Source organism: Antrostomus carolinensis, unplaced genomic scaffold (assembly GCF_000700745.2).
Source record: "Antrostomus carolinensis isolate BGI_N321 unplaced genomic scaffold, ASM70074v2 scaffold6515, whole genome shotgun sequence".
Lineage (NCBI taxonomy): Eukaryota > Metazoa > Chordata > Aves > Caprimulgiformes > Caprimulgidae > Antrostomus > Antrostomus carolinensis.
Window position 1 is genome coordinate 1 of NW_010315638.1, and position 23,470 is coordinate 23,470.

A 23,470-nucleotide genomic window follows, 5' to 3' on the forward strand; every position below is an offset into this window, starting at 1 on the left:
CACCATGAGCAGGAGTGGAAAGCCAATGGGTCAGCTGAACTTGACCCACTGAAAGAGAAAGAAGCAGAGAATGGCAGTCCAAGAAGTTCCAGCACCAGAGAATGTGAGGAAGCAAATCTAAAAGGGCAAAAATGAAATGCCAGCATTGTCCTTTCCAAGGCTTTTGAAAACCTCACGAGGTGCAAGCTCAGAAGATGTCAGGAGACAAAAGCCAGACTGAAATGTGTCTGGAGTAGAGTCAGATGATGAAGATGTATGGTGGGTAGGTTGGGGGACAAAAGTATAACTGAAAAGGGCAGTAACTTCAGAGGGCAGTAAACTTGGCCTTTTCTCTCCTCAGTGCAACCCAAGTTAAGTATGAAGTTAGTGGGGCGGAGAGGAAAGTAAGAGGAGGATTAGCCATACAGAAGAGCTTTTTCTGTACTTCGCCACTGATGGGATTTAGCTTGACATAGAATCAGAATGGTTTGGGCTAGAAAGGACCTTAAAGGTCATCCAGTTCCAACGCCCCTTCTATCATAGAATCATAGAATGGTTTGGGTTGAAAGGGACCTTCAAGCTCATCCAGTTCCAACCCCACCTGCCAGCAGCAGGGACACCTTCCACTAGACCAGGTTGCTCAAGGCCTCATCCAACCTGGCTGTGAACACTTCCAGGGAGGAGCAACCACAGCTTCTCTGGCCAACCTGGGACACTGTCTCACCACCCTCACACCAAAGAATGTCTTCCTCAGATCTCATCTAAATCTACTCTCTTTTGGTTTATAACCATTACCCCTTGTTCTATCACTATAAGCCCTTGTAAAAAGTCCCTCCTCAGCCCCACCCTAGGCTGAACTTGCCCACCTGCAAGAAATAAATGCATGAAGGAATCGGGGCTCTCAAACATAACCCAAACATAACCTCTTCTTCTCTCAGATTTGCCTCAATGTGCCTTGTGGGATGAGAAGTTAGGCAGTACATTTTTTTCTGCACACTCATCTCTGCCTACAAACAGGCAATATGCATGAGTGCCCCTTCCCTCCCCACACTCAGCCCCAGGGCCAGCAGCAAGTGTGTGGCTTCTTCCCCGGAAGATGAGATACCTAGAGCATCATTTTCCCCGTAGTCACTGCAGTGAGACGAGTAAACATATTAGTCATTAAAACTATTGTGATTCTCTGGCTGACTTGTGCCTTCAGGAATGTCTTTCTAGGGGGGAAAAAAATTAAATTGCTTTTCAAGTGCATATGGCTTTGATGTTCAAATATGGTTTAAGCTCATAGTTTGTTGGTTTTTTTAAATGCTTAAAATGCAGATGTTATGTTGATATCTACTGTCTCTTCATCCTGTTTGTTCAGGTTAGAGAGTTGAAACTGTCCTGAAGCAAATACAGGTGTATTGGGAAAGGCAAAGTGCAACAGAATTGACTTAAGTAGATGAAATAGGAGATGTGATGATCACTGATAAAGCAGCTGGTCCTCTGAGCAATCTTTTGCACCCCAAACCCTAGTGTTTGCTATTCCCAGTGTATTCCTTCTAAAGGAGAGGTTTCCTTGTTGTGTGTTATTTATGGCTCTGATCTTCTAGGCACTGCAAGGCAGGTGAGTCTCATGAGAAAAGATAAAGCTGTATAATCTGTTAAAGGAGCACTGCAGTGTCAAGTCCTTTCTAAAGTAGTAGTTTTTATCTATTTCCACATAAAACCAGCCAAAGAGTTAGGAAGATGTCCATACTGGTGTGAAATGGTCTACTGGTGTAAATTTTGGATGTGTGATTCTCTCACCACCACCCTTTTACACTCCCTAGCAGAGGTTGAGCCTTCTCTGTCTAGTTCTGCAATAAAAATATGAAATGTTTTAGATGAGGCAGCTGGGGTAATTAACACTATATAAAGGTGCATTTGATTTTCAGAGTAGTACATGTACTTTGAGTTGAGGATAACAGGGGGGAAAAAAAAATCTGACAGGTGCCTCATTTGCAAGTGTTGCCTCCTCTGATGCTTTCCATGTGCTTTCTGTAAGGATGGAGTTGTGAGAATTGGGAGGCTGTAAGTCAATAGCAGCTGCCATGTATTTCTAAAAAAGCTCTTTATTGCCTGTGATGTGCATCAGATCATATCAACAATCATACTGCACCTTGCAGGCCCCCAAGCAGAAATGAAAGGGAATGTGGTGGGTTTTTGGAATCCTTTCACAATGATTTTACTGTATTTTAATGAGCAGAAATGACAGTTTGGTTATGTGAAGTTATTTCAGCTTGTTCCCTTTTGGTGGAGTTTGAGGTGTAGACAATCTTAGTTCCCTTACTACATTGATTTGAGGTCTTTTCCATGGTAATGCCACTTGTTGGGGATCTTCTTGCAGAGGCTTCATGTTGATTTGGGGGAAGAGTTTTTTCCTGGTGGCATCTAAAGAAAAAGTTGGCTGGAGGGGGTGGAAAAGGTATCCAAAAGACATGGACCTGTTGGAACAGGTCCAGAGGAGGGCCTCAAAAATGATCAGAGGGATGGAAAATCCAGGCTCCAAGGAGACCTTATTGTGTCCTTTCAATGCTTGAAAGGGGGCCTGTAAGAAAGATGGGGACAGACTTTTTAGCAGGGCTTGTAGTGATAGGACAAGGGATGATGGTTTGAAACTAAAAGAGGGGAGACTTAGACTAGATTTAAGGAAGAAATGTTTTACGATGAGGATGGTGAGACACTGGCCCAGGTTGCCCAGAGAGTTGGTAGAAGCCCCATCCCTGGAAACATTCAAGGTCAGGTTGGACTGGGCTCTGAGCAACCTGATCTAGTTGAAGATGTCACTGCTCACTGCATGAGGGGTTGGATAAATGACCTTGAAAAGTCCCTTCCAACCCAAACCGTTGGATAGATGACTTTGAAAAGTCCCTTCCAACCCAAACCATTCCATGATCTTTGAGCTGATGTTTATCCTGTGGTACCCAGACATTACTCAGCACTCAAAGGTCTAATCCTTGTGTGGGTGTTTTTAGTGGGTCACTTCCATGCTAGGCATCAGCTCCCTCACCTGCAAAGCAGGGATGCAGATATGAATGGGAGGAGGGGAGAAGGGAAGGAAGGGTGGAAAACAGGATGGTCTGGGGGATTTTCTCTTTCACAATGCTTTTAAGGATATAAATTGAAGTGCAAAGAGTTTATTTTTATTATCATTACAAAATCTGATTTGAATGCCCTATTGAAAACGACCAGTTTTGCTCCTATCAGTATTGAATAAGGAGGTTAATCTCTTTAACAATACATGAGCCTTTAAACTGACACAGCACTTCCTTCCTTTCTTTAGCTGCATGAGTTTCTCAATGTTGGCAAGGGGATTTCTGATGACATTGCACGAAGATTTCCAGTGTATGCTTTGGACTTCACTGACGGTATGTTGGCCAATGTTTATGAAAGCGTTGGCTTGATTTTGATACTTTTTTTTTTTGTGATGTGATGTCCTGTTTACAGTGTGCATTGAATGTGTTCTTTGATATGTGTAATAACTCTCTTATTTAAAAGAATATTTTGACAAAACCTGTGAATAGGCAGCGTGGTGTACTACAGATGAGAATCTTGCAGTTTGCCTTTGATGAAGATACTCGCTGTGTGTAGATGGGGATTTTAATATTTTTTTAAGCAATGAGGTGATTAAGTGGATTGATTGTTGTCGTGGGTTAGACACAGATCAACTTCTTGCAAACTAATTAGTCAGCACTGGTCTAATAGGCCCATTCTGCTGTCTTTGCAAGCCAGCATCAATAGTAATTATGGTGATGCTGTGGGAGTTGAGAATGCCTAAACAAAATCTGAGCTGCAATAACTTCAGCTCGGTGCTTTTAAAAACAGGATATAGCTTGTCTGCTGTAGCCAGATCACAGCAGCAGCAATCCAATGTTTATACTGAGCCTCAGGTTTTGGGCTTTATATAGTTCCTAGAATGGCCTTGTTAGTTTTAAGAGTCACTTTCTCCCTTTTCACTTTCAAACTTTCACTTTCAGAGCATCTTTAAAGGCTGTGAAAAGTCTTCAGGGCAAACTGTGATTTACAGAGCTTCAGCCTGACATCAGAACATGTTCAGTTTCTTACAGCTTATTGGAGAGCTGGTGAATGTATTCAAGTATCAAACTGAAAAAAGTTTGCATAAAATAAAGATGTAGACTGTAGGAAGGGAGAATCTTAAAGCTCTGACAGAAACCTTCCTGCTGTTAAATCCTCCTTAGCTCAAGCCACAGTGTCCCAGTCTTCTCCCCTTCACCTCTGCTGAGGGATATCTCCCTTGGAGTTGGCATAAGAACACCAGATCCTCACCTGAGCCCTGTTTTGTAGACAAATAATCTGGTGCAAAGCCACCTTCCACAGCAGCTTACGCTGAGAGCAAGTGTGGCCAGGTTACGGATGCGTGTCCTCCAATCCATTTCAACAAGGATGGTCACCACCAGCAGAGGAGTAGAGCAATCAGCTGTTGAGTGAAAGAGATGTCATGTGTCAGTCTGAGGGAGCTGCCAAGTGGCTGTTTCCTAAAAGATCCATTTTTGTCTTCTGAGACTGCTTCATCCACTGTGGTGGGTTCTGAAGTTAGTGGTATCAACTCTGCTGGGAAGAGTAAAATGAGATGAGATGCTGGCTTAGCACAGTGGTTGAGTGCTGGATGCTTTCTCCAGGTAACTGCTGAGATTAAACTCTTTTTATCATAGAATCATAGAATGGTTTGGGTTGGAAGGGACCTTCAAGATCATCCAGTCCCAACCCCCCTGCCAGCAGCAGTGAAACCTTCCACTAGACCAGGTTGCTCAAAGCCTCATCCAACCTGGCGTTCAACACTCCCAGGGAGGAGCAGCCGCAGCTTCTCTGGCCAACCTGGGACACTGGCTCACCACCCTCACACCAAACAATTTCTTCCTCACATCTCAGCTCCATCTCCCCTCTGCCACTTTCAAGCCATCACCCCTTGTTCTCTCACTCCCTGCCCTTGGCCAAAGTCCCTCCCCAGCCTTCCTGGAGCCCCTTCAGGTTCTGGGAGGCCACTAGAAGGTCTCCCTGGAGCCTTCTCTTCTCCAGGCTGAACAGCCCCAACTCTCTCAGCCTGTCCTCCTAGGAGAGGAGTCCTGGAGTGAAAGGAGGGCAGGTTCTGTTTGAAGTGAAGCTAATGCTGTGTTCTCTGAGGACTGAGGGTATGCTGAGGAGGAAGGCAGTCAAGAAATTATTTTCAGGGTAGCAGCAAAGAGTCTGATAAAACAGATAAAATATTTGTCCTGCATAATTGGCACTGGGTCTGGCAGGTGATTTAAGCTCCTGATTTGGACGCCTCTGGAGTGGATTAAGGACACTTCATGTCTGACTGTTGCTTTGTAAGGCTGTCAAAAATCTAACTTTTCATGATAAAGGGATATTGAAGCACTTCAGAAGGGAAGTGCTGCAGAAACACCTTGTGGGGACCCACGTGCATCTCAAGATAGAGAGGTGTCTGCTGTGGCTGTCAGCATCCTGGGCTCAGCAGGTTCACAGGCATAAAAGCATCATATGATGGTGCTGCAGCCAACTTTGACTGTCAGCAGATTAGGAAATCCATTTCAAGGTCTGTGTTCTGGCTCTGCATGTATCCAAATTAACCTGTGTATACTGCCTCTCAGCCCTGGGGCTGCTAGCTATAGCCACGTCCACAAGCTTTCCATGAACTGATGTACACAGCAGATCAGGCTTGGCCTGAATGAGGTTCTGGGATTGTCTAGCTTGAAAGAATTGTTTTCTTGGTTGCATCTGCCTTGAGTGATGAAATACTTTTGTAGTGAGAATCCAACATTACAAATATTACAGAAAAATAGTTTAGGTATAAAATGCAAATTTATGTTAAAAAGTGTCAGTGAATTAACACAATTCTGGAGAGTGGAAGGTGCAAAATGAGCCAAGGGAAACTCAAGACCTATTGCAGCTCAAATGTGAAGTACCCACCTTAGGAGCCCTTGTGCTCTTTCAAATAAGACCTGGAGAAAAGAGGATTTTTCTAAAACCTATATTTATTAGTATGTGCCATTTCTTCCCCGAAACCAGAAATTAGGACGTGAATTCTTTAAGGATCTGCATGGAATGAAAACCAGATGGAGCATAAAGCATGTGCCATAAACCACCAAGACTGCAAGGTGATCAGGAATGTGAAATTCCTGGACCATCTCAAAGCAGCAGTGTACCAGAACATTGAGGATTTGAGCTATCCAAGTATCTGCACTCCAGATAACCACACGTGCATCATCAAAGAGCTCTGAATTAAAGATGCCTTTTATTTTTTTGAATGGTTGAATTCTCTAAATCCTCACTCTGAGAAGCATCCTGGGGTTTTAGTTTAGTCAGATAAGTCGATTAAGGACAGGGTGATAGATAATATATGGCTTGTGTAGGGCCCACAAATGTTTTGTCAGTGGGACTTTTGCAGGATTGGTCTTCTTCACACACTGTACAAAGCTGGCCATTAAATTATCCTTAACCATCATGATTTGGGAGAGGAAAGAAAGGAATTATCTTTCTCTTTTTTTTTTTGTTCTTTTTCCCTCAAGATTAGGAATTTGTCAGCTTTAGGACTGCTTTGGATTGTAGAAGTTTTGTGCATTTTACTGAACGTGGAAGGATCAAGGAAGTTTTTCTAAACTTTTGCTCCAGGACTTTAGTGATATGGATGGTTTATAATAGGTGTCTTCCAGCAGGAGCATCTGAAGATGAACAATTGGATTATACTGAGCCTAAAAACACCTGTAATTTTCCTTTGAAATTAGGATTAACGCAATTTGGCATGTTGTCTCCTCTGAATAACTAGAACCTTTGTTTATGGGATTCTACTTTCTTAAAAAAAAAAAAGTTTGTACAGAACTTCATTCTGATCTTGTCAAATAGGCTCAAATCATGTGTGTATCAATATTTATTACTCTTTAAACAGCTCAGTTGAACCGTAGGAGCTTCCTGATTTTTTTAATTGTTTTTTTTTTTTTTTTAATTTATGTATTTTGAGGCTGGTTTGAATGAAGGAAGGAATTCTTCTTGGACTCTGAAACAAGTTTCCTGAAACTCCTTAAACTTGCTACTCTTTAATATTTTATTTTTTTTCTAAATTGTGTATTTTCTGGTACAACACAGAGGAATAAACACTTATTAATGTAGTGCCTGGAGTGCCCAGAGGAGAAATCTGAGGCTTTTATGGTGAATTTCAATGCTGTGTTCTGCCATATTCTTTCACCTCTTGAGGAGAGAGGGTGAAGGGAAGAGAGGAGAGCTGAGATGTATTGTTTCCCCCTGTTTTCCTTGAACCTGTGTCCTTGGCATTCAGCTGTGGTGAGTGGATAGTTCAGCTGGAGATGTGGATTCCTCCCTGTCCTTGGTCCTGCAGAGGGTCCCTAACCAGCTCCTGAGAGTAAGACAAGTGCATCTGCTGGCAGGATTTGGTGGTGGTGTTTTGCAAGAGGGGGATCTCCAAAGCTCCCTATAACGCAGGCATGCTTAGAAAGGAAGGCTTGAAGGCACTGGAAAAATGGGATTTGAAGAGGGAAGCTTTGTCTTGCTGGTTGGGTGAGATAGCACAGAGATTAAACCTGCTAAAACGTTGACTGTGGGTTGGCTTTGGTATGTGCCAAATCTTCATTGACTCTCCCACCTGGTTGCACTGGTCACCCTGCTTGGCAGGATTGCATTCTTGAAGGAGGAGGAAAAAAAAAAAGAGGTTGCTGATAGGCTTTTTCCCTTCTCTTCAGTGTCTCTGCTGCCCTAGGTGAGATGTTGAGGTAGCTCCTGCATCACTCTGCAGCCCTTCATTACTAAATATCACTTTGGTGTAAAAGTTGAACAGCCACTTGAAGATGACCTCTTGGACACTTGGGGGCATCATGACTTGAGTTCTCAGCTATGATGCTGTTGACATTTCTCTATCAGTGGTGGATGGGGATGTATTAAAGATGCATAAAAGCATCTTGTTTTGTCTGTGGATGATTCCTGCCAAGAGTCTTGTGCTTCATGGGGAAATGGGCTGAAAGAAATGAGAGAAGAAGGGAAACCTCTGAGCCCTTGATTTGTTTCTTCATACTTCTCTAGTCTGAGCATATGCTTCGCTTCTCTGCTCCAAAATCAGTAAGGGTGGATTTCCTTTTCCAGCTAAGTTCTTAGTCTCACTTGTACTGTGATTTACTCTTCACAGGACTTTAGGGAAGATTCCTCTTCTGTTCATCTTCAGAAAATTGGGCAGAGTCCAGCAGCTATTAACATAAGTGAAAGCCCAGCTTAAGGACATTAGCAGAAGTTTGTAATGCTTGGAGGTTTTTATGGCTCAAAACCTGTGAACAGTTATCTTTACTGTGTGTTCCTACCGTTGGAGGGTGATTATTGTTGTTTTTTTTTTTTAAATCAGGGTTTTAATAGACACATCCTTGCTGCTATGCTGTAGATCAGTATAATTAACTTGTTTTGTGTTGGATATTTCAGAGAATTGGGAAGGAACATTAATAGTCAGACATTTCATAGAATGTCCATCTGTCTCAATTTTGATTCAGTAAATGTACAATTAGTAGACTTAAGAAACTCTAGTCCTGGTCTCTTGGTCATTAACTTGATGCAGAACACCAACCAAACTGAGGCCAGCAACGCTGTAGTTTTCTCTGAAATGCTGACCTTGTCTTTAAAAAAACCCCCCAAAAACTACAACATTTCAGAAATTCAAGCAGGTAAAATAGAACTGTCATGTTGACGAATGTAATTGCTTCCCATGTCAATGTGTAGATGTACCTTAATTTCAAGGGATTGTTGCTGTAATAGTCAGGTAGTCAAATTTCACAGCTGGGCTGAGAGTTTATTTTCTGCCACAAATTTACATTATGCAGTTGGGAGTGACACGTTTTTCAATAGCTTTATGAGCCTGCTGCAGATGAAATGCCATCATGATGCAGCCCACCTTCTTTTAAATGAAGTCATGTCAGTCCCTGAGTTGCAAATAGACCCAGGAAATGTTTAGCCAGATGTTGACTTTTAAAAGGTAAAAGGTAAGTTGTGGTTCACACTCAATTTTAATGCTTATCTCAAGTGGTTCTGTACAAGGAGGCAGTATTTGCTCATGGTTTTAACTGCAATTAAAGAATGATTAATCATGTTTATGAAAGGGTATGTTTAATCTGAGGTAGTTATTGTCTCCATTATGAAGTGAATTTTGCTGTCCATCAGTAGAGATTCTTTGCTCTTTGGATCTCACGTGGCTGATTATGAACTAAAGTACAGCTTTGTGTTGGAAGTCTTGGACCCAGCCATGATGTGGCATAAGGACCTCCATGATCAGCAAGGACTCCTGCTGCTTGCTTTGCAAGGATTGAAGCTGAAACTAAAAGCCATGCATGAAGCTCTTCAAGGCTTCTTCCTTCCTTCTGCCCTCTCATACTAAGGTTTATCTACCTGAAAGCTTTTGTTTTGTTCTTTTTTTTTTTTTTTGAAAGCACCTCATCATTTATGTAGTTTTCTCTGCTCAGCAAATGAGCTTTTTTAATATTAGTTGATTCTCTAGTCCTGGATGCCTGTTGTCTTATGAATTATTTCAAAGCTTTCAGGCATTGTTGCCTCTGACCTTTCATGTTAGGACATGTTTAGGACAAGAAGAAATGGCCTCAAGTTGCGCCAGAGGAGGTTTAGGTTGGATATAAGGCAAAACTTGTTCACCAAAAGGGTGGTCAAGCATTGGAACAGGCTGCCCAGGGAAGTGGTGGAGTGACCATCCCTGGAGGTATTTGAAAGATGTGTAGATGAGGTGGACTTAGGGACATGGTTTAGAGGTGGACTTAGCAGTATTGGGTTTACAGTTGGACTTGATGATCTTAGAATCGTTTTGGTTGGAAAAGACCTTTATGTTGGAAAGACTCCTTTGTCCAAAAAAAGTGGTATTGTGCAGCAGCATAAAATCGTCTGAACAAGGCTGTGACCGTCTCTATTTATAAAACTACCACTCAGTCCACTGTTTGCCCTGCCAGGTCTTTCCTCTTCTCTAAAGGTCTCGGGCACTTGAGAGTGTGAGGTAGGAGCGTGCAGCTGTTAGACTTGATATCACATGAGAAAGCTTCATCTCCAAGAAGTAAATTTCAGGCCCTTTGGTTGCCAAGACTGGTCAGGAATGTGGTCTGTGGTTTCTGAATCTTCACAATAAATTGAAAGGAATCTGCCTTGAAACAGCTGGTCCTATGACTCCTGGAAGGTCAGGCTCATATTTGCATGCTTGAGATTTCTCTTGTCAAGTTTCAGTCCCTGTGCTTTTTTTTTGAGGATGCTGAGCATCAGAAGTCCTATTTATGTCTGTTCCTCTCGTGTCTGTGGCCGTCACAAATTATCCTTTATTCGTGTGGCTGCCTGTTCTTTACACATCATCTTTGATTTTTGGGTTTTGCGTCTTCCTTCTGTCCTTATCTCTGCACTACAAATGGTGCAGAAAACAGATGTTAGATAAGATCCTAAAGTCATTGAGTCATTTTTTTTTTTTTTTCCATTCCAGTGATACAGTTAATCTGTTGTGGCAATGTCCAGATTTTCTGTGTTGCACCAACAGCCTCTATTGCAAAGCCCTCTCTTCTCTGATTCATCTCATTGACTTGTAGCTCCCTCAGCAAGGGATTTATGCTAGAAAAAGCTTACATGGGCATTTGGGAGCTCAGGAGCCAGGTGCCTGTGTGTGGTTCACTGCTCAGGAGGCTTCCAGAAAGGGGAACTGGGTGACTCTAAGCTTGTCCAAGTGTCTCGCAGCAGTAACATCATCAAGGATGGTCAGCTGAAGGCTGTTTCAAGGTTTTCTTTGTAAAGGCCCTCTCTGATGTATCCTCTCTGAAGAGGTTGTTCTATGGAAAAAAAACTTGTGTCCTCCTCAAGCAATATCAGCCGTTGTCATCTCTCATCCTTTCTGTTGTGTGGTATGAGCTAACGGGGGATGGACATCAGCCTGAAAACAGGAAAGGGAAGCTACTTCAGAGGCCCTTAAATTCATATTTTGACACTTTAATTCTCTATCTGGCTGCTTTTGTTTTGACCTGGTATGTTTTTTCCGATGGAGATGAGAGGGGGTGAGTGGATGGAAAAGAAAGAAGTAATTCTTTCAGAAGGGCTTTTTTTTTTTTTAAAGCAAAACTCATAACGTGTGCATTCCTGACCTCTTGTGCTATTTGTTTTTGTAAGTCTGCTAGCACTAATTGGCTCAGCATAGCATATTATTGATTCAAGCCTATAACCTCAGATTTCTGCCTAGGGAAAAATGAAGTGCTTCATGTTTTCCTGCCCAAAGCATCAGGAGTTGCAAAGATGACTGATCATCGTGAAGCTCGTTAGGGGCATAGACCAGAATACCTATAAATTTGGTATTAAAAAAGCCAGAGAGTGGGGGAGCTTCTAAACCCTGAACTTACGGTTTCTACTTTGATCCTTTTCCAAACTTTTGGGGCTGACAAAACTGAACAAAAGTCTTCCAGTATTTCCCATTTTGATGATACCAGAAATGTCTGTTGAAACAGTCTGGTGGCATGTTGGTGCTTCTGGTCCCAGATGAACAAAAGAGCATGGTCGTGCAGAAGCAAATGTTAAAGACCTACCTATACATTTAAAGTGTGGACTGAACTTCTACTTTTGCCTTTCAGCATTAAAAAGAACTAATGGTACATACGACTGATGCAAGTAGGGTTTCAATGCTTTACAAGTGGGCAGTACTAACCTGATTTTTGTTATGGTTTACACTAGGTGTTATTGGAAACAACAAAGCTATAGGAAAGTACATCACAACAATGATCTTTCTGTATTTTGCCTGCCTCCTTCCATCCATTGCATTTGGGTCACTCAATGATGAAAATACCCGAGGAGCTATTGGTGAGTTTATCAGCTTTGTGTATCTGTTATAGGATTCCATGTATTCAGGTTGAGTAGCTCTGGTCACAGGACGCTTTGATAGTTTTTATTTGATAAATAGAACACTACTGAAGGCTTTTCTAATTGTTATGTTCATGACTGTTTCTCAGAAGACTAGAAAAATTGAACACAACTTTGGATAGTATCATCTAACTTGAACTGATAGTTATGTGCTACCATACTTCTGAATGATGCTCACTTTATAACCTTGTAGTTATCTGCACATTTTTCCTACGACAAACTCTTGTGCTTTTGATCAGAGTCTGGTTACCAGTATCCAGATCACTGGTATAGCAGAGGATGCTTTGTTCTGTCCCATTTGTAGCCCTGAAGCAGTTCATACTGCTGTTACAATTCATAGGACTCTTAGTTGAAATCTTGCCCTGAAGGCCTTCACAAACACTGGTTATATTTTTATAGTTGTTTAAAATATTAAAACAAAAAAAAACCAAAACAAAAAAACAACAACAAAAAACCCCAATGTGAACAAAAAAAACCCCCCACCCAACTTCCATAGTTCAATATCTAGAAACCTGGTGGCAACCTAAATTATTGGTACAAGTTTGCAGGCAAAGGGTTACTCCTCGCTTTCCTGATGTCTCACCTCTATACCCTCTTACGCGTTAGCAGTTGGCTTCTACACCTTGTGAATGCTCCTTGGTCGGGGAGGTGTTGGTTAAAAACCTTGTTTGTTTCCATCCTTTCTAATTACTCATAGATGTGCAGAAGACAATCGTCGGCCAGTGTATTGGAGGGCTGCTTTACGCGCTCTTCTCGGGGCAACCTCTAGTTGTGCTCCTAACCACGGCTCCTTTAGCACTCTACATTAATGGTGAGTCTATTAAATGTCTACATCAGGGGACCAATGTGATTGCAATCAGTGGAGTGGGACTTTGTACAAGAACCTTGCGATACTGTTGGAGCTTTAGTTGCATTTGTTTAATAAATCAATTTTAAAGGGCTGCTTCCAGTGCTGAAGGAGAGGGGAAGAATTTGATTGAGGTTTAGTTAAAGTTGGTTTCGAAAGGAATCATCTTTCATAAAAAAAAAAACATTTCATGAGAATAAGCATTTCTTCTTCAAGGAAGAAATCCCTTTCATCTCATGGTTTTCTCATGTGGCTGCATTAAACCAACTTGAGGATAAGAGCCTGAGACAGACTTTTTTGTTGATTGAGGGGTTTTTTATTTTTTTATTATTGATCTGTTAAGGTTGATCAATAGTTTTCCAGTTACAGCTACAAGCTGATATTACTGAGCCAGAGGTGTAAAAGAGCAAACTCCTGTATCTATAGGAACAATCAGATGGGCTATGATTAGTTTGAAAAGTTTAAGACATTAAGTTTTATCTACAATTCAGTGACTGAGTAAACATACTGCAAAAGCATGTATGAGATCTCTTGCTCAACAGCACCCTGAAATGCCAGCGAGAGCAAATTCCAAAGGCTGATTTTGTGGCCTTGATCCCTGGGAAAGATCATAGAATCATAGAATGGTTAGGATTGGAAGGGACCTTAAAGATCATCTAGTTCCAACTAGTTCTAGGTGCTTTGATCTTTGATCTAAAGATCATCTAGTTCCATCTAGTTCTAGATGCTTTGAGCAGTGTGGAAGAATATTCTTCCATGTGCTTCTCCCCATTTCTACTGAAGGAAGGGGATGGGAAAGGGGAGAACAGTTTAGGTTGATCCAGTGTTCATCCAAGAGTGTATGAATGGGGGTTTAATCATATCTTCCATTAGTGTGTTGCGGTGAAGTCTTGAAATTGGTTCTTTTTGCTATCAGGCATCTGGGAATCACAGAGTGGTAATGACAAAAGTTTAATCTGACAAGTGAATGCTTCATTTTTGCAGTCATCCGAGGAATTTGTGATGACTACAACTTGGATTTCAGTGCTTTCTATGCCTGGATTGGACTGTGGAACAGTTTTTTCCTTGTGATGTACTCCCTCTTTAATTTCAGTCTTCTGATGAAGCTCTTTAAAAGGTAGTTATTTTCAAGAAGTCATATTGTGTTCAGATTATTCAGCAAATGGAAAAATTATACATTCCACAAGCTCTTTAATTACAAACTTGCTGCAAAATGTATTTTGCAAGATGAGGCTAGTATCATTTCAGCTTATTGTTCTAGCTTGAAAGAAGCTTTTAAAGATTCACTGGGTTTTGTTTCCTGAGTTGGAATCTAACTAAAATTGGTATATTTTCATGTAAATGCATGAATATGCTCATTTTCTTTTGAATGGAGTTGAATGCAGACTCTACTAATGGCTATATTAATTCCTGGGATTTTTCCACAGGTCAACAGAAGAGATAATTGCACTTTTTATATCCATCACGTTTGTGCTTGATGCCTTCAAAGGTATTATTAAAGGTAAGTCTTGCAATGATGTTTTTCAGTGCAGATCTCTGCTTTGCTTCCTTGTCAAAGGGACATACAAGGCTGCAAATATGCATGATGTTTGCTTGTTTCATGTTCATTCAGGGTCTTCAGGGGGAAAAAAGAGTGTGTGAGGTTAAAGTAGCCATGTGTCAGCAGTGTGCCTGGATATGCAGAATTTCTGTCAGCTCAATTGCAGTTAGCTGAGATAGAATTAGTGTCTTAACTTAAATGGAGAAACTGTATTAATGTTACTGTGAAAGGCTTCCCCTGGTACCAGTCTCTTTGGTCTTGGCAAAAAAAACCCCAAACAACAAAAACAAACAAAAAAACCCCACCCAATTTAAATGAAGTGCATCTAGACCTTTTTCCTTGCCACGTTATTAAAGCTACATGGAGAGGAGTCAAAAGATGGATTGAGATTGTCCATTCTTAGGTGAACTCAGAGATTCTTCTCCTATAATGGCATCAGAAGGACTGCAATGCCTTCCAGCGTGTTCCTGAAGCTATTCTGCCCTTTCCAACCACTTTCCCCATGTCTGGGTTAAGTTCTAGGTGAGTTCTCCCTGAGCAGACCTGGGATTTAACAAGTCACTCTGGTGCCTCTCTTCCTCCTGATCAGGATTGGCAGAAGGTATTTGTGAAGGTGCAAGACATTAGCAGCAATGCCATGTGAATGGCAACCTTTCTGTTGGTCCCAGTGAGGAGTTGACCATGTCTACATTCCTTATTCGTTAAGACCTATTGTACAACAGTGCCAAGGTTGGGCTATCCCCTGACATCCTTCAGAAGATACCTAACCACACTGAGCACATCCCTTGTTTTCAAGATCTTGGCTCATTATGATATCTTGCACAGAAGGAGAACACCTTCAAAGAGCAGGTTTGACACTGCAAAGCAATTTGAAGTGAGATATTGCCTCGCTTTGTTGGGAATCCTTAATTTGGCTCCTTGGGCATATGCTTTGATTGTGAAATCAGAGGAGTTTTTTTTTCTTTGCAGAACACCTGCATCTTTCAAATATCCTCCTCAGACAAAGCTTGATGATGGAAAAACTGTTCTGAAATACTTTGCTTTCTCGGTGCTTGATGTTTAGCTTAATGTGTGCTGTTAGTGCCCTGTTCAGGAAGCATGAAACAGTCTCCCCATGGCACTAAGGTGTTCCTCTACAGAATGTTCAACTGCTTCAATTTCATATTCAATATTCAATTTCAGAATATTCTGTAAAAATCAGCAAATGCCAATGTTCACAGTAGAGAGCTGATTTCCTATAGCAGGGGAATGAGGTACAGGTTAAAGGTACAGAAAGCATCCATTGTTCTTGGTTGCCAGACTTCCAGGAATATGCAAGTAATACCTCAGAGTATTGTAGTGGGGAGAGGAGAGGATCCTGGAAGTTAATTAGCGTAATTAGTGTCATTCTCCCTTGTACTTGGGAAGGGCTGAGTTTATAGGAACAATGGTAATAAAATCAAACCAACGCTCCATTCATTGACAAGCTCATGTTGGCTTGAGCTGCATCTGGGAGCGTTCAGTGCATCAATAGATGGGACCTCAAGTCCAGCCAGATGAAGAAGGACACAGATACTGATACAAGCAGACTTTATCCTTAACCTTCTCAGTGGTCATACTTAAACACATGACCATCAGTAAAGCTCATGGTTGCACACTCATCTTTCTTCTGCTCCTGTTTTGTAGCAGGAGGTGATGGTTGCTGCTTCATTCTCCCACTCAGAACTTTGGTTGAGCAGTTAAGTAGGAAGAGAAAGCTGGTACCACACAGTTTGATGTGTCCTAGTAACAGCTAGCCAGCTGACGGGGACTTTTGGGCTTCTTGAATGCCAGGGGACATCCTGCTTCTTACTCAGATATGTTTTCCTCAGTCTGTTCATAGGCTGGATTTTTTGATTATTATTTTTTTTGCAAGGTACTCGTAGATGTGCAGGAAAGAAGGGGGGGAGGGATGCGATACTGTACAGAGGAATCAAGCCATGTGCATTCACACTATCCCAGTGACACTTTGTTTTTGCCATGTGGCCCAACCACCAAAGCTGTGTTTGTTTGATCTTGACATCTGCACTCTGCAGGAAACGGCGGTGAGCCGGCCGAAGCAAACAAAGCCAGTTAATGTTGTTGGAGGGAACTTGAGTGCGTGCTAATTTGGAGAATGGCTCTGTTTCAGCAAGGGCACCACCTGCTTTGCTGCTCTCTCTGAATGTGGGCAACAAGATTCACTCAGCTCTGTTATAAAAACAAACTATAAATCTGCAGGAATCAAATACTTTATAGCAAGTCCATGGTGTAGGGTGAAGGCATCTGGCTAAACATCTTGGTGCATTCTCATTTCTTTAACTAAAATACAAGAATAAAGGCAAAGTTTCTCCCCTTATATCCAGGATTGAGTGGAGCAACCCTGCCTAGTTTTGAAGTGGGTGCAAATTGAGTTGCAGCCTGAGAGGTAGTGTAGGAAGATATAGTCAGACTGAACACAGAGCACCAAAGATGTGCTCAGCCCTAAATATATTATTGCAATAGGTGTGCTCAGCCCAAAATGTATTATTGCAATATAGCCAAGTGTGGAAAATGAAGAAAATCCACAAGACCCAAAGTAAATTATTTCTTGTTTGTTCCAGTTGAAATCTAAATAGAGAGGCATGCAAATAAGTTCTGCATAGTTGCTGGGTTGTGTGTGCTCTTGGTTTGTCATGTGCTTAGTAAGTGTGTGTGTGTCTCTAGGACTTAAAAATGCTTAGGGTCAGCTGAGATGGTGAACAGGCTTTTAGCCCTGGCCAGCTGCTCATCCCCAGGAAATACTGCCATAATAATTTTTGTTAGGACAAAAAGTGTCCTTTAACGTTCAGAGCCGGAAACTGCAAATCCTCCAACAACCTGTTCTGTGTTGGTGTGCAGGTCATAACAGTGATCTGGTTGCCTCAGTTTACCTGTTTGCAAAGCAGGTGTGGGTGTCCTGCCTGGGCTGGACACAGCTGTGAGGATGGAGGGAGGAAATGATAGCAGAGCTTCTTCCGTAGCACGCGATGTAGAAATACGCAGTGCTAATGGAGGTTGTAATGAGATTGCTCCTTATTGGGGGAAGCTTCCTCATGCTTTAGAAGTGCACTGATCTCCTCATTTCTGGCTGCTGCTGAGAGAAAAATTGACAAGTTAAATCTTGAATTGGAAACCTTCTATGATCTTTAAATCTAGATCTTCTATGATCTACATATACATTTCTATTCCATTTCATGGAATGTGAAGTAACCGGTCTTCTCCTGCGACCTTCAGGTCCTACTGACCCCATCCATTTGTCAAATATCCAGGTCCCTTTTACAAGGTGGTACAAGAAGGGTTATTACTGCTGTTAAAATGGCAGCATAGTAAAACATGGGGTATTTTTACATTGGAGTGAGCTCCAAACCAGCAATAAGGCAAACTGTGTTTTGGCCAAATTCAAGGTGGTTGCGAATACCAATTGTGCTTCGTAAGAATGTTTAAAGTTTGTTTTGCTTGTTTTCAAATATTTAGAATTGGAGTTTGTTTTGCTTCTTTTCCCCTGTAGCTGCTGCAGATGGAAATGCCGAGATGGTTGGGGTTTTAAAGAACATGATTATTATTTGGAGGTGGGGGGAAAATGTTATGAGGAGCTTTATAGCTTAAGCTTCAAATTGTTGTATTTTTGCCTAAAGAGGATGGTCTTGCCCTAAACTTCTGAATTTCCCTATGCAGAGTTTGAAGGGATATTTTGACTAAAGCAAAGAAAGGTAGAGGGACTGCAAAGCTCTGACATGGTGGTTTCCATCCTCCATTATCTTCTGTTGGGATGAAGGAGAGTGGGTGCTGCCATCTGACCACAAAACATGGGAATATTAAGGCTGCAAAGCCCAACTCCCACCTTCTGATTCCATTTGCTCCTTGTTGCACCTCAGGCTCTTGTTACCAAAAGAGCTGAAATCATCCCTAAACCACATTTATCTGCTTGGAGACAACCAGTGCCGTAGAAATGAGAACACGACTGTCTAAATGCTCAAAAGCAAGAGTGTATTTACAATTGTTAATATTTACAATTGTTAATTACTTTTATAAATGCCTTTGAGCTAACCTAAAATATTTATGAAGGGTTCCAGAGGTATTACTGGGTGTTTCACTTGTACAGGTTTACTTTACATGCTCTCTAACTCTTGTTTCAATTTGCAGAGTAAATTTAAATGTTCTGCAAGGTTTTGCATGATACTTATCTTTAAAAATCTGGGTTAACCTTGGAGGAAAAGTAATTATTGTACGTTTTGTAGTCCACTTAAGGATCTGGGCAGCCTGGCTGCTCTTAATTATTTCAAAGATCCTGATGGAATATGCTTACAAGGCTGCTGAATGTAGGTGTCTTTAGATAGATATAGATATACATGAGAGCAATGACTCCAGTGCTAGGAACAAAATCATGGAAATAATTAGCACTGGAAGTCTTTACAGTTCAAACATGTTGCTTTAGATAAATTTAACTTTTACCTGTTAAAATAAATGAAAAAATAAATTTGTAAAGCACTGGCTTTATAAAAGCAGCAGCTCTCCTGATTTCTTTTCACTGTTTTGAGGGGTAGAGCTATAAGCCTGGTGAAGCATAATGTTAATATTGCATGATCAAGCAAGAACAAACCACTTTATTTTACTTGCTTTGATTGTCACAAACCTATCCTAATGCTTGCCTGTTGGTTGTTTGTACAGTTTTTAAGAAATATTACTACCATGGGCGCACAGGAGACAGTTACTTGGAAAAAGCACGAACTGATGCTATTCCAAGCCTCGGCATCAATACCACCTTCTTGATGAATTCATCAGTGAGCAGATCCATGTCCCTAGAGAATCAAACAGGCACGCATGATGTGCATTATGGACGTGAAACTGCCGTCCTTAGTCTCATGTTGATGTTGGGTACCCTTTGGCTTGGTCATACGCTCTATCAGTTTAAGAAAAGGTGAGTTACTTCAGTCTTAGAGCTCAGACTACTGATTATTTCATATTACCTGTTGAGGAGTCGCTAATGATTTAGATCTTAATTTTGTAACCCAGAAAAATCAGGTGGAACTCTTGCATTAGTGGCAGTGGAAGCCAAAGCCAGAGATGAACTTGGCTGGCCACCTGGAAAATGTTAGCAGCAGAACAAAATGTTCGGTCGCTGGACGATGCCCTTCCGTATTTGGTTTGGCGTCACAAGTGACTTTTCAGAAAGTTTTGGGTGAACCATATATTTCATGTTGGAACTCCTATAAATCCTCCCAAATAGGCATTGAACCCTTTTGAGGGGACAAAAATCCTTGATGGTACTGGAAGGTCTACTGGGAATATACCTTTGGTGTGCTCTTGGGAATCAAATGCCCAGCTCTAATTTGGGTTTTATTCCTATTACCCTTTAAAGCTCTTAATTTGAAATGCTTGAGTAAGCAATTAAACTAAAGTGGAAGCGAGACACAAATTGGTGCTTGGAGGGCTTTTTTTCTAGCTTGCATCTTAGTTTCTTGTTTCTTTATGGGTTTTGCTCATGCATTCATCAACCTTCAAAGGCTATAGATTCCAGAAGATTTAGGGCTGAATTAAAGACTAATTCTCTGCTCCAAATATCTGCAAGATTGGACTGAATTGTCACTTGTTAAAAATTTAATGCTATCTAGACTGAGTGACTCTCTCTACAGCGTGGTGTTGATGGAATTTTTGTTTTGTCTTTAAATTGCAGCCCATATCTACATGCGAGAGTACGTGAAATTCTGTCCGACTGTGCCTTACCGATTTCAGTCCTGACTTTCTCTGTTGTGGGTTCCTATATCTTCAAGGAAATTGAAAGTAAGTTGTATTTTTGTTCTCTGGAATACTAGGGGAAGCTATTTAGGGTGGAAGGAAAAGAGAAATTAAATCCTAGGAAGGGTTTGCTAAAAAAGTAGCAAACTTCTTCAATATAATTCCACAAATACCGTGTGTACCTCCCACCACCCCAGGAGCTCAAATTTCCTCAATATTAGATTTAATTAAATCAAAACTCGAATCAAATGAGGCTGACCAAAGCTTTTTCTCTAGATAAATTATTCCAGTGTTTTTTTTCATTTCAATGTAATTTAAAATATGTATCTTTTACAATAAAGAGGATCAACAATTTCTGGCCAAGAACAAAGGGCAGAGTAATTAGTGGGCAGGAAGGGTTGTTGCCAGTCATACAGACGTAGAGTTGATGATCCCAGTCTGTCCTCTTTGTCTCCAGTTTACGTTTTCCTAATTTAGGTGAAATGGTGCAGAGCATCTGGGCAGTTCTAAGTTACACAAGGAAATCTAAAAATGAGACACCATTCATTGGCCAAATAGATCAGCTTTTCCATATCAGGAAGCGATAATGGGGACAGGAATTGCATTGTCCTGTGGTGACGCGAGTGGATGATGTGAGGAAATGTATGGAAACAAATAAGAAATGACTTTTTTTTCTGTGATGGCCATTCCATCCACTTGGACTGTAAAATAATATGTGGCCATGTGTGATTTATCCCTAGTCATGGATTTCTCTCAATGGCAGGAAAGTAGGGACATTTTCTACTTAAATGCCTTGCACAGCTGGTTGGATATGAAGAAGTTTTAAGAGCCCTTCTATCACTTGATTAAATGAGCAGGAGGAGTATACTGTTAGTTAGAAATAAGGTTTTCTAATCTAGAAATGCCTTGCATCTGTGGAAAACAAGCTTCCATCTTTTGTTTTGCTCGAATATACGTAATGCCTCACTAGAACTAGCAGTAAGCTGTCAAATCAGGATGGCAGCCAAGTTCTAAGAGGATGGAGGAAAAAAATAAACTAAAACAGCCAGATGAGCCCATCTGCTATGTCTTTCTAGCTCCCACATACCAGAGCGTCACGCCTGGTTTGCTGTGTTGGTTCCCCATAGTTTTTGGTGTGGGTAAAACATCAGTTGAGTCCATGTGGGTGGTTGGACAAGAAGGTGCCTCTTAACATCATTCTCCTCCTCTTTCCAGTGTCCAAATTTAACTACAACCCATCTGAGAGCTTGTTCGTGCTGGCCCCAGTCCAGTCCCTCTCCATTGGGTCAGTGATGAGTGCCATGGGACTGGGGTTCCTCCTATCAATGCTCTTCTTCATCGAGCAGAACATTGTGGCATCACTCACAAATGCCCCGGAGAACAGGTAATACTTTTGGTACTTCTCTTCCTCTGTGGAGGGATGCCCCCGAGTCTTTTCCCAGCGCTGCTTGTCCAAAGCTTGTCTGAATATCAGAAAAGATGTTCAAGACATCTTCTTTAGAACATTTGTTGTTACAGATCAAAGTAACCCTACTGCTTAACCTCACTATTCTCAAAACATGATATTGTAGGAATGGGCCAAAAATGCAAAGCATCAATGAGCTCCTCACCTCAGCCTGTTTCTTTTTTGCTCATGTGTGAATGTTATGTAGATATTTTCTATGGTTTGAGGTCTGTGGATGTACCTCTGGATATTTAGAGAGTGTCTGACCCAGGTGGACACTTGCAGTGCTCTTGCAGTACAGAGAATTTTTTTGCAAGTGAAAAGTCAATGACCTGAACAAATGTCCTAGAATGATATGCTGCAGTTGAGAATCAGAAAAAAGTGTTTGGAGCTGTTAGTCTCCAATTGAAAAGGTGGAATTAAAACACTATGTCTGATAGGTCTGATTTATGTGCAAACTTGAGTCGAGATGTTGCGCTATTAAAATATTCCTTCTGATGTTTCTGTGCCAACTGCAATCAGATGTGATATCAAGAATGAATGTGTATGACTTTTCCAGGGAAACTACCATGTCTCAGAGGGGTTTTTTTTGCTAATGTAATGCGTGGGAGGGTTCTCTCCTTGCATAATGTACATTAGCATTCTCCGTGTTATAGCTGGAGTGATGCTGAATTAGGGGAGAGAAGACAAGCTCAAATTCAGTTATATTAATTTGATTTTCTTTGACCACTTGATTTTTTTCCTCTTATCTTCTTATATTTCTTTAAGTGTTGCATAAGTCTGTAATGTAACTGGGTCATGTCAATATAAGTTCCTTCTAAACTTTTGATGTTTTCCACTAGGGTGTCTTTAAAGAATGTAAAATATTCTTTGGAATTCCTCATAGAGTTATTTCATAATGCTTTGTACAAGGCTGAGCTTATGCTGATCAGGTATCAGGGTGCATGAGTCTTTTAGAGAAGGAAAACTAGGACTTGACACCACCTCTTTGTGGTACCATCACAGAATAAAACTACAATCATCTATATCAACCAAATGGAGAACATGCTGTTTGGTGTCTTCCCAAATGTAGTGATTTCCTCCTGTAGAAAAATCAGGGAAAAGATGATGCTTGCCTGAAAGTACACCAGTGTGCTTTGCTAAAAAATAATCAAAGCAAGAATATGGGACAGTCCAAGGAATACTGGGCTGATTGGGCAGCGTGATGATAACTCGGGATAAAGGTATCTAGATCTTTGTGTGTTGAACTAGGCAAGCTGAGTGGAGCCTGTCCATTGCTCAAAGCAGGTGTACACCATACAGTGCTGTAAGACTGCTGAGACTGTCAAAGAGTATCCCAAGGGGGGACTGAAATGATGCTGCTCTTAGAAGCATGACCTTTGTACATAGAAAGCCCTCTGAAAAGGGCAGATAGGACAATCAAACAATAGCCCTGGGGATGCTGGAGATGCCTTTGCTTTGAGAAAGCAGCACATGAGCAAGGGGCCGTGCTTTCAAAGTGTAAGCCAACACAGGAAGCGTGTTTACAATCCCACCCTTCCTGCCAGCACCTTCCAGCGTCAGAGACATTACAGTGTAGACATCTACCTGACCTGGTCACCCCGTGGCCTCCTCAGTCAATGGAGGTGAGCACTTCCAAGTGAGATGAGCCTTATTGTTCCAAAACTGAACCCCACCCAAGATTTCTGCTGCCCAAACAATGGCATCTGTTGCTCTTTGAGACAGATATTAGGCATAGATTGTGCCTACTAGGTTGTGTCTGCTAGCTCCATACACCTCATGTCCTAGAGCATCTCTGATGGCTCCAAGTCTCTTCTTGGGTATTGAACAGAACTTGCTTGGGTGGCATTCAGACACCTAAATGGTGCTCCCTTTCCAGTGAGCAATTCAGCTCACTGATTTGTCCAGTTCTGGAGCCCCCAACACAAGAAAGACCTGGACCAGTTAGAACGAGTCCAGAAGAGGCCATGAGGATGATCTGAGGGCTGGAGCAGCT

At 41.5% G+C, this 23,470-nt stretch overlaps 1 protein-coding gene across 1 annotated transcript in view; it reads left to right on the forward strand.

Annotated features, from left to right (window-relative positions):
* Positions 1 to 3,280: 3,280 nt before the first annotated feature.
* Positions 3,281 to 23,470, forward strand: part of SLC4A11 (solute carrier family 4 member 11) — a gene marked incomplete at its 5' end in the record, with an annotated part of 33,465 nt that continues 13,275 nt past the window's right edge. Inside the window, 8 exons of the mRNA XM_010168002.1 lie at positions 3,281 to 3,365; positions 11,704 to 11,829; positions 12,587 to 12,700; positions 13,721 to 13,853; positions 14,164 to 14,237; positions 18,963 to 19,212; positions 19,969 to 20,075; positions 21,246 to 21,414. Of these exons, the coding sequence (XP_010166304.1) occupies positions 3,281 to 3,365; positions 11,704 to 11,829; positions 12,587 to 12,700; positions 13,721 to 13,853; positions 14,164 to 14,237; positions 18,963 to 19,212; positions 19,969 to 20,075; positions 21,246 to 21,414 (1,058 nt within the window). The remainder of the gene's footprint in view (positions 3,366 to 11,703; positions 11,830 to 12,586; positions 12,701 to 13,720; positions 13,854 to 14,163; positions 14,238 to 18,962; positions 19,213 to 19,968; positions 20,076 to 21,245; positions 21,415 to 23,470) is intronic.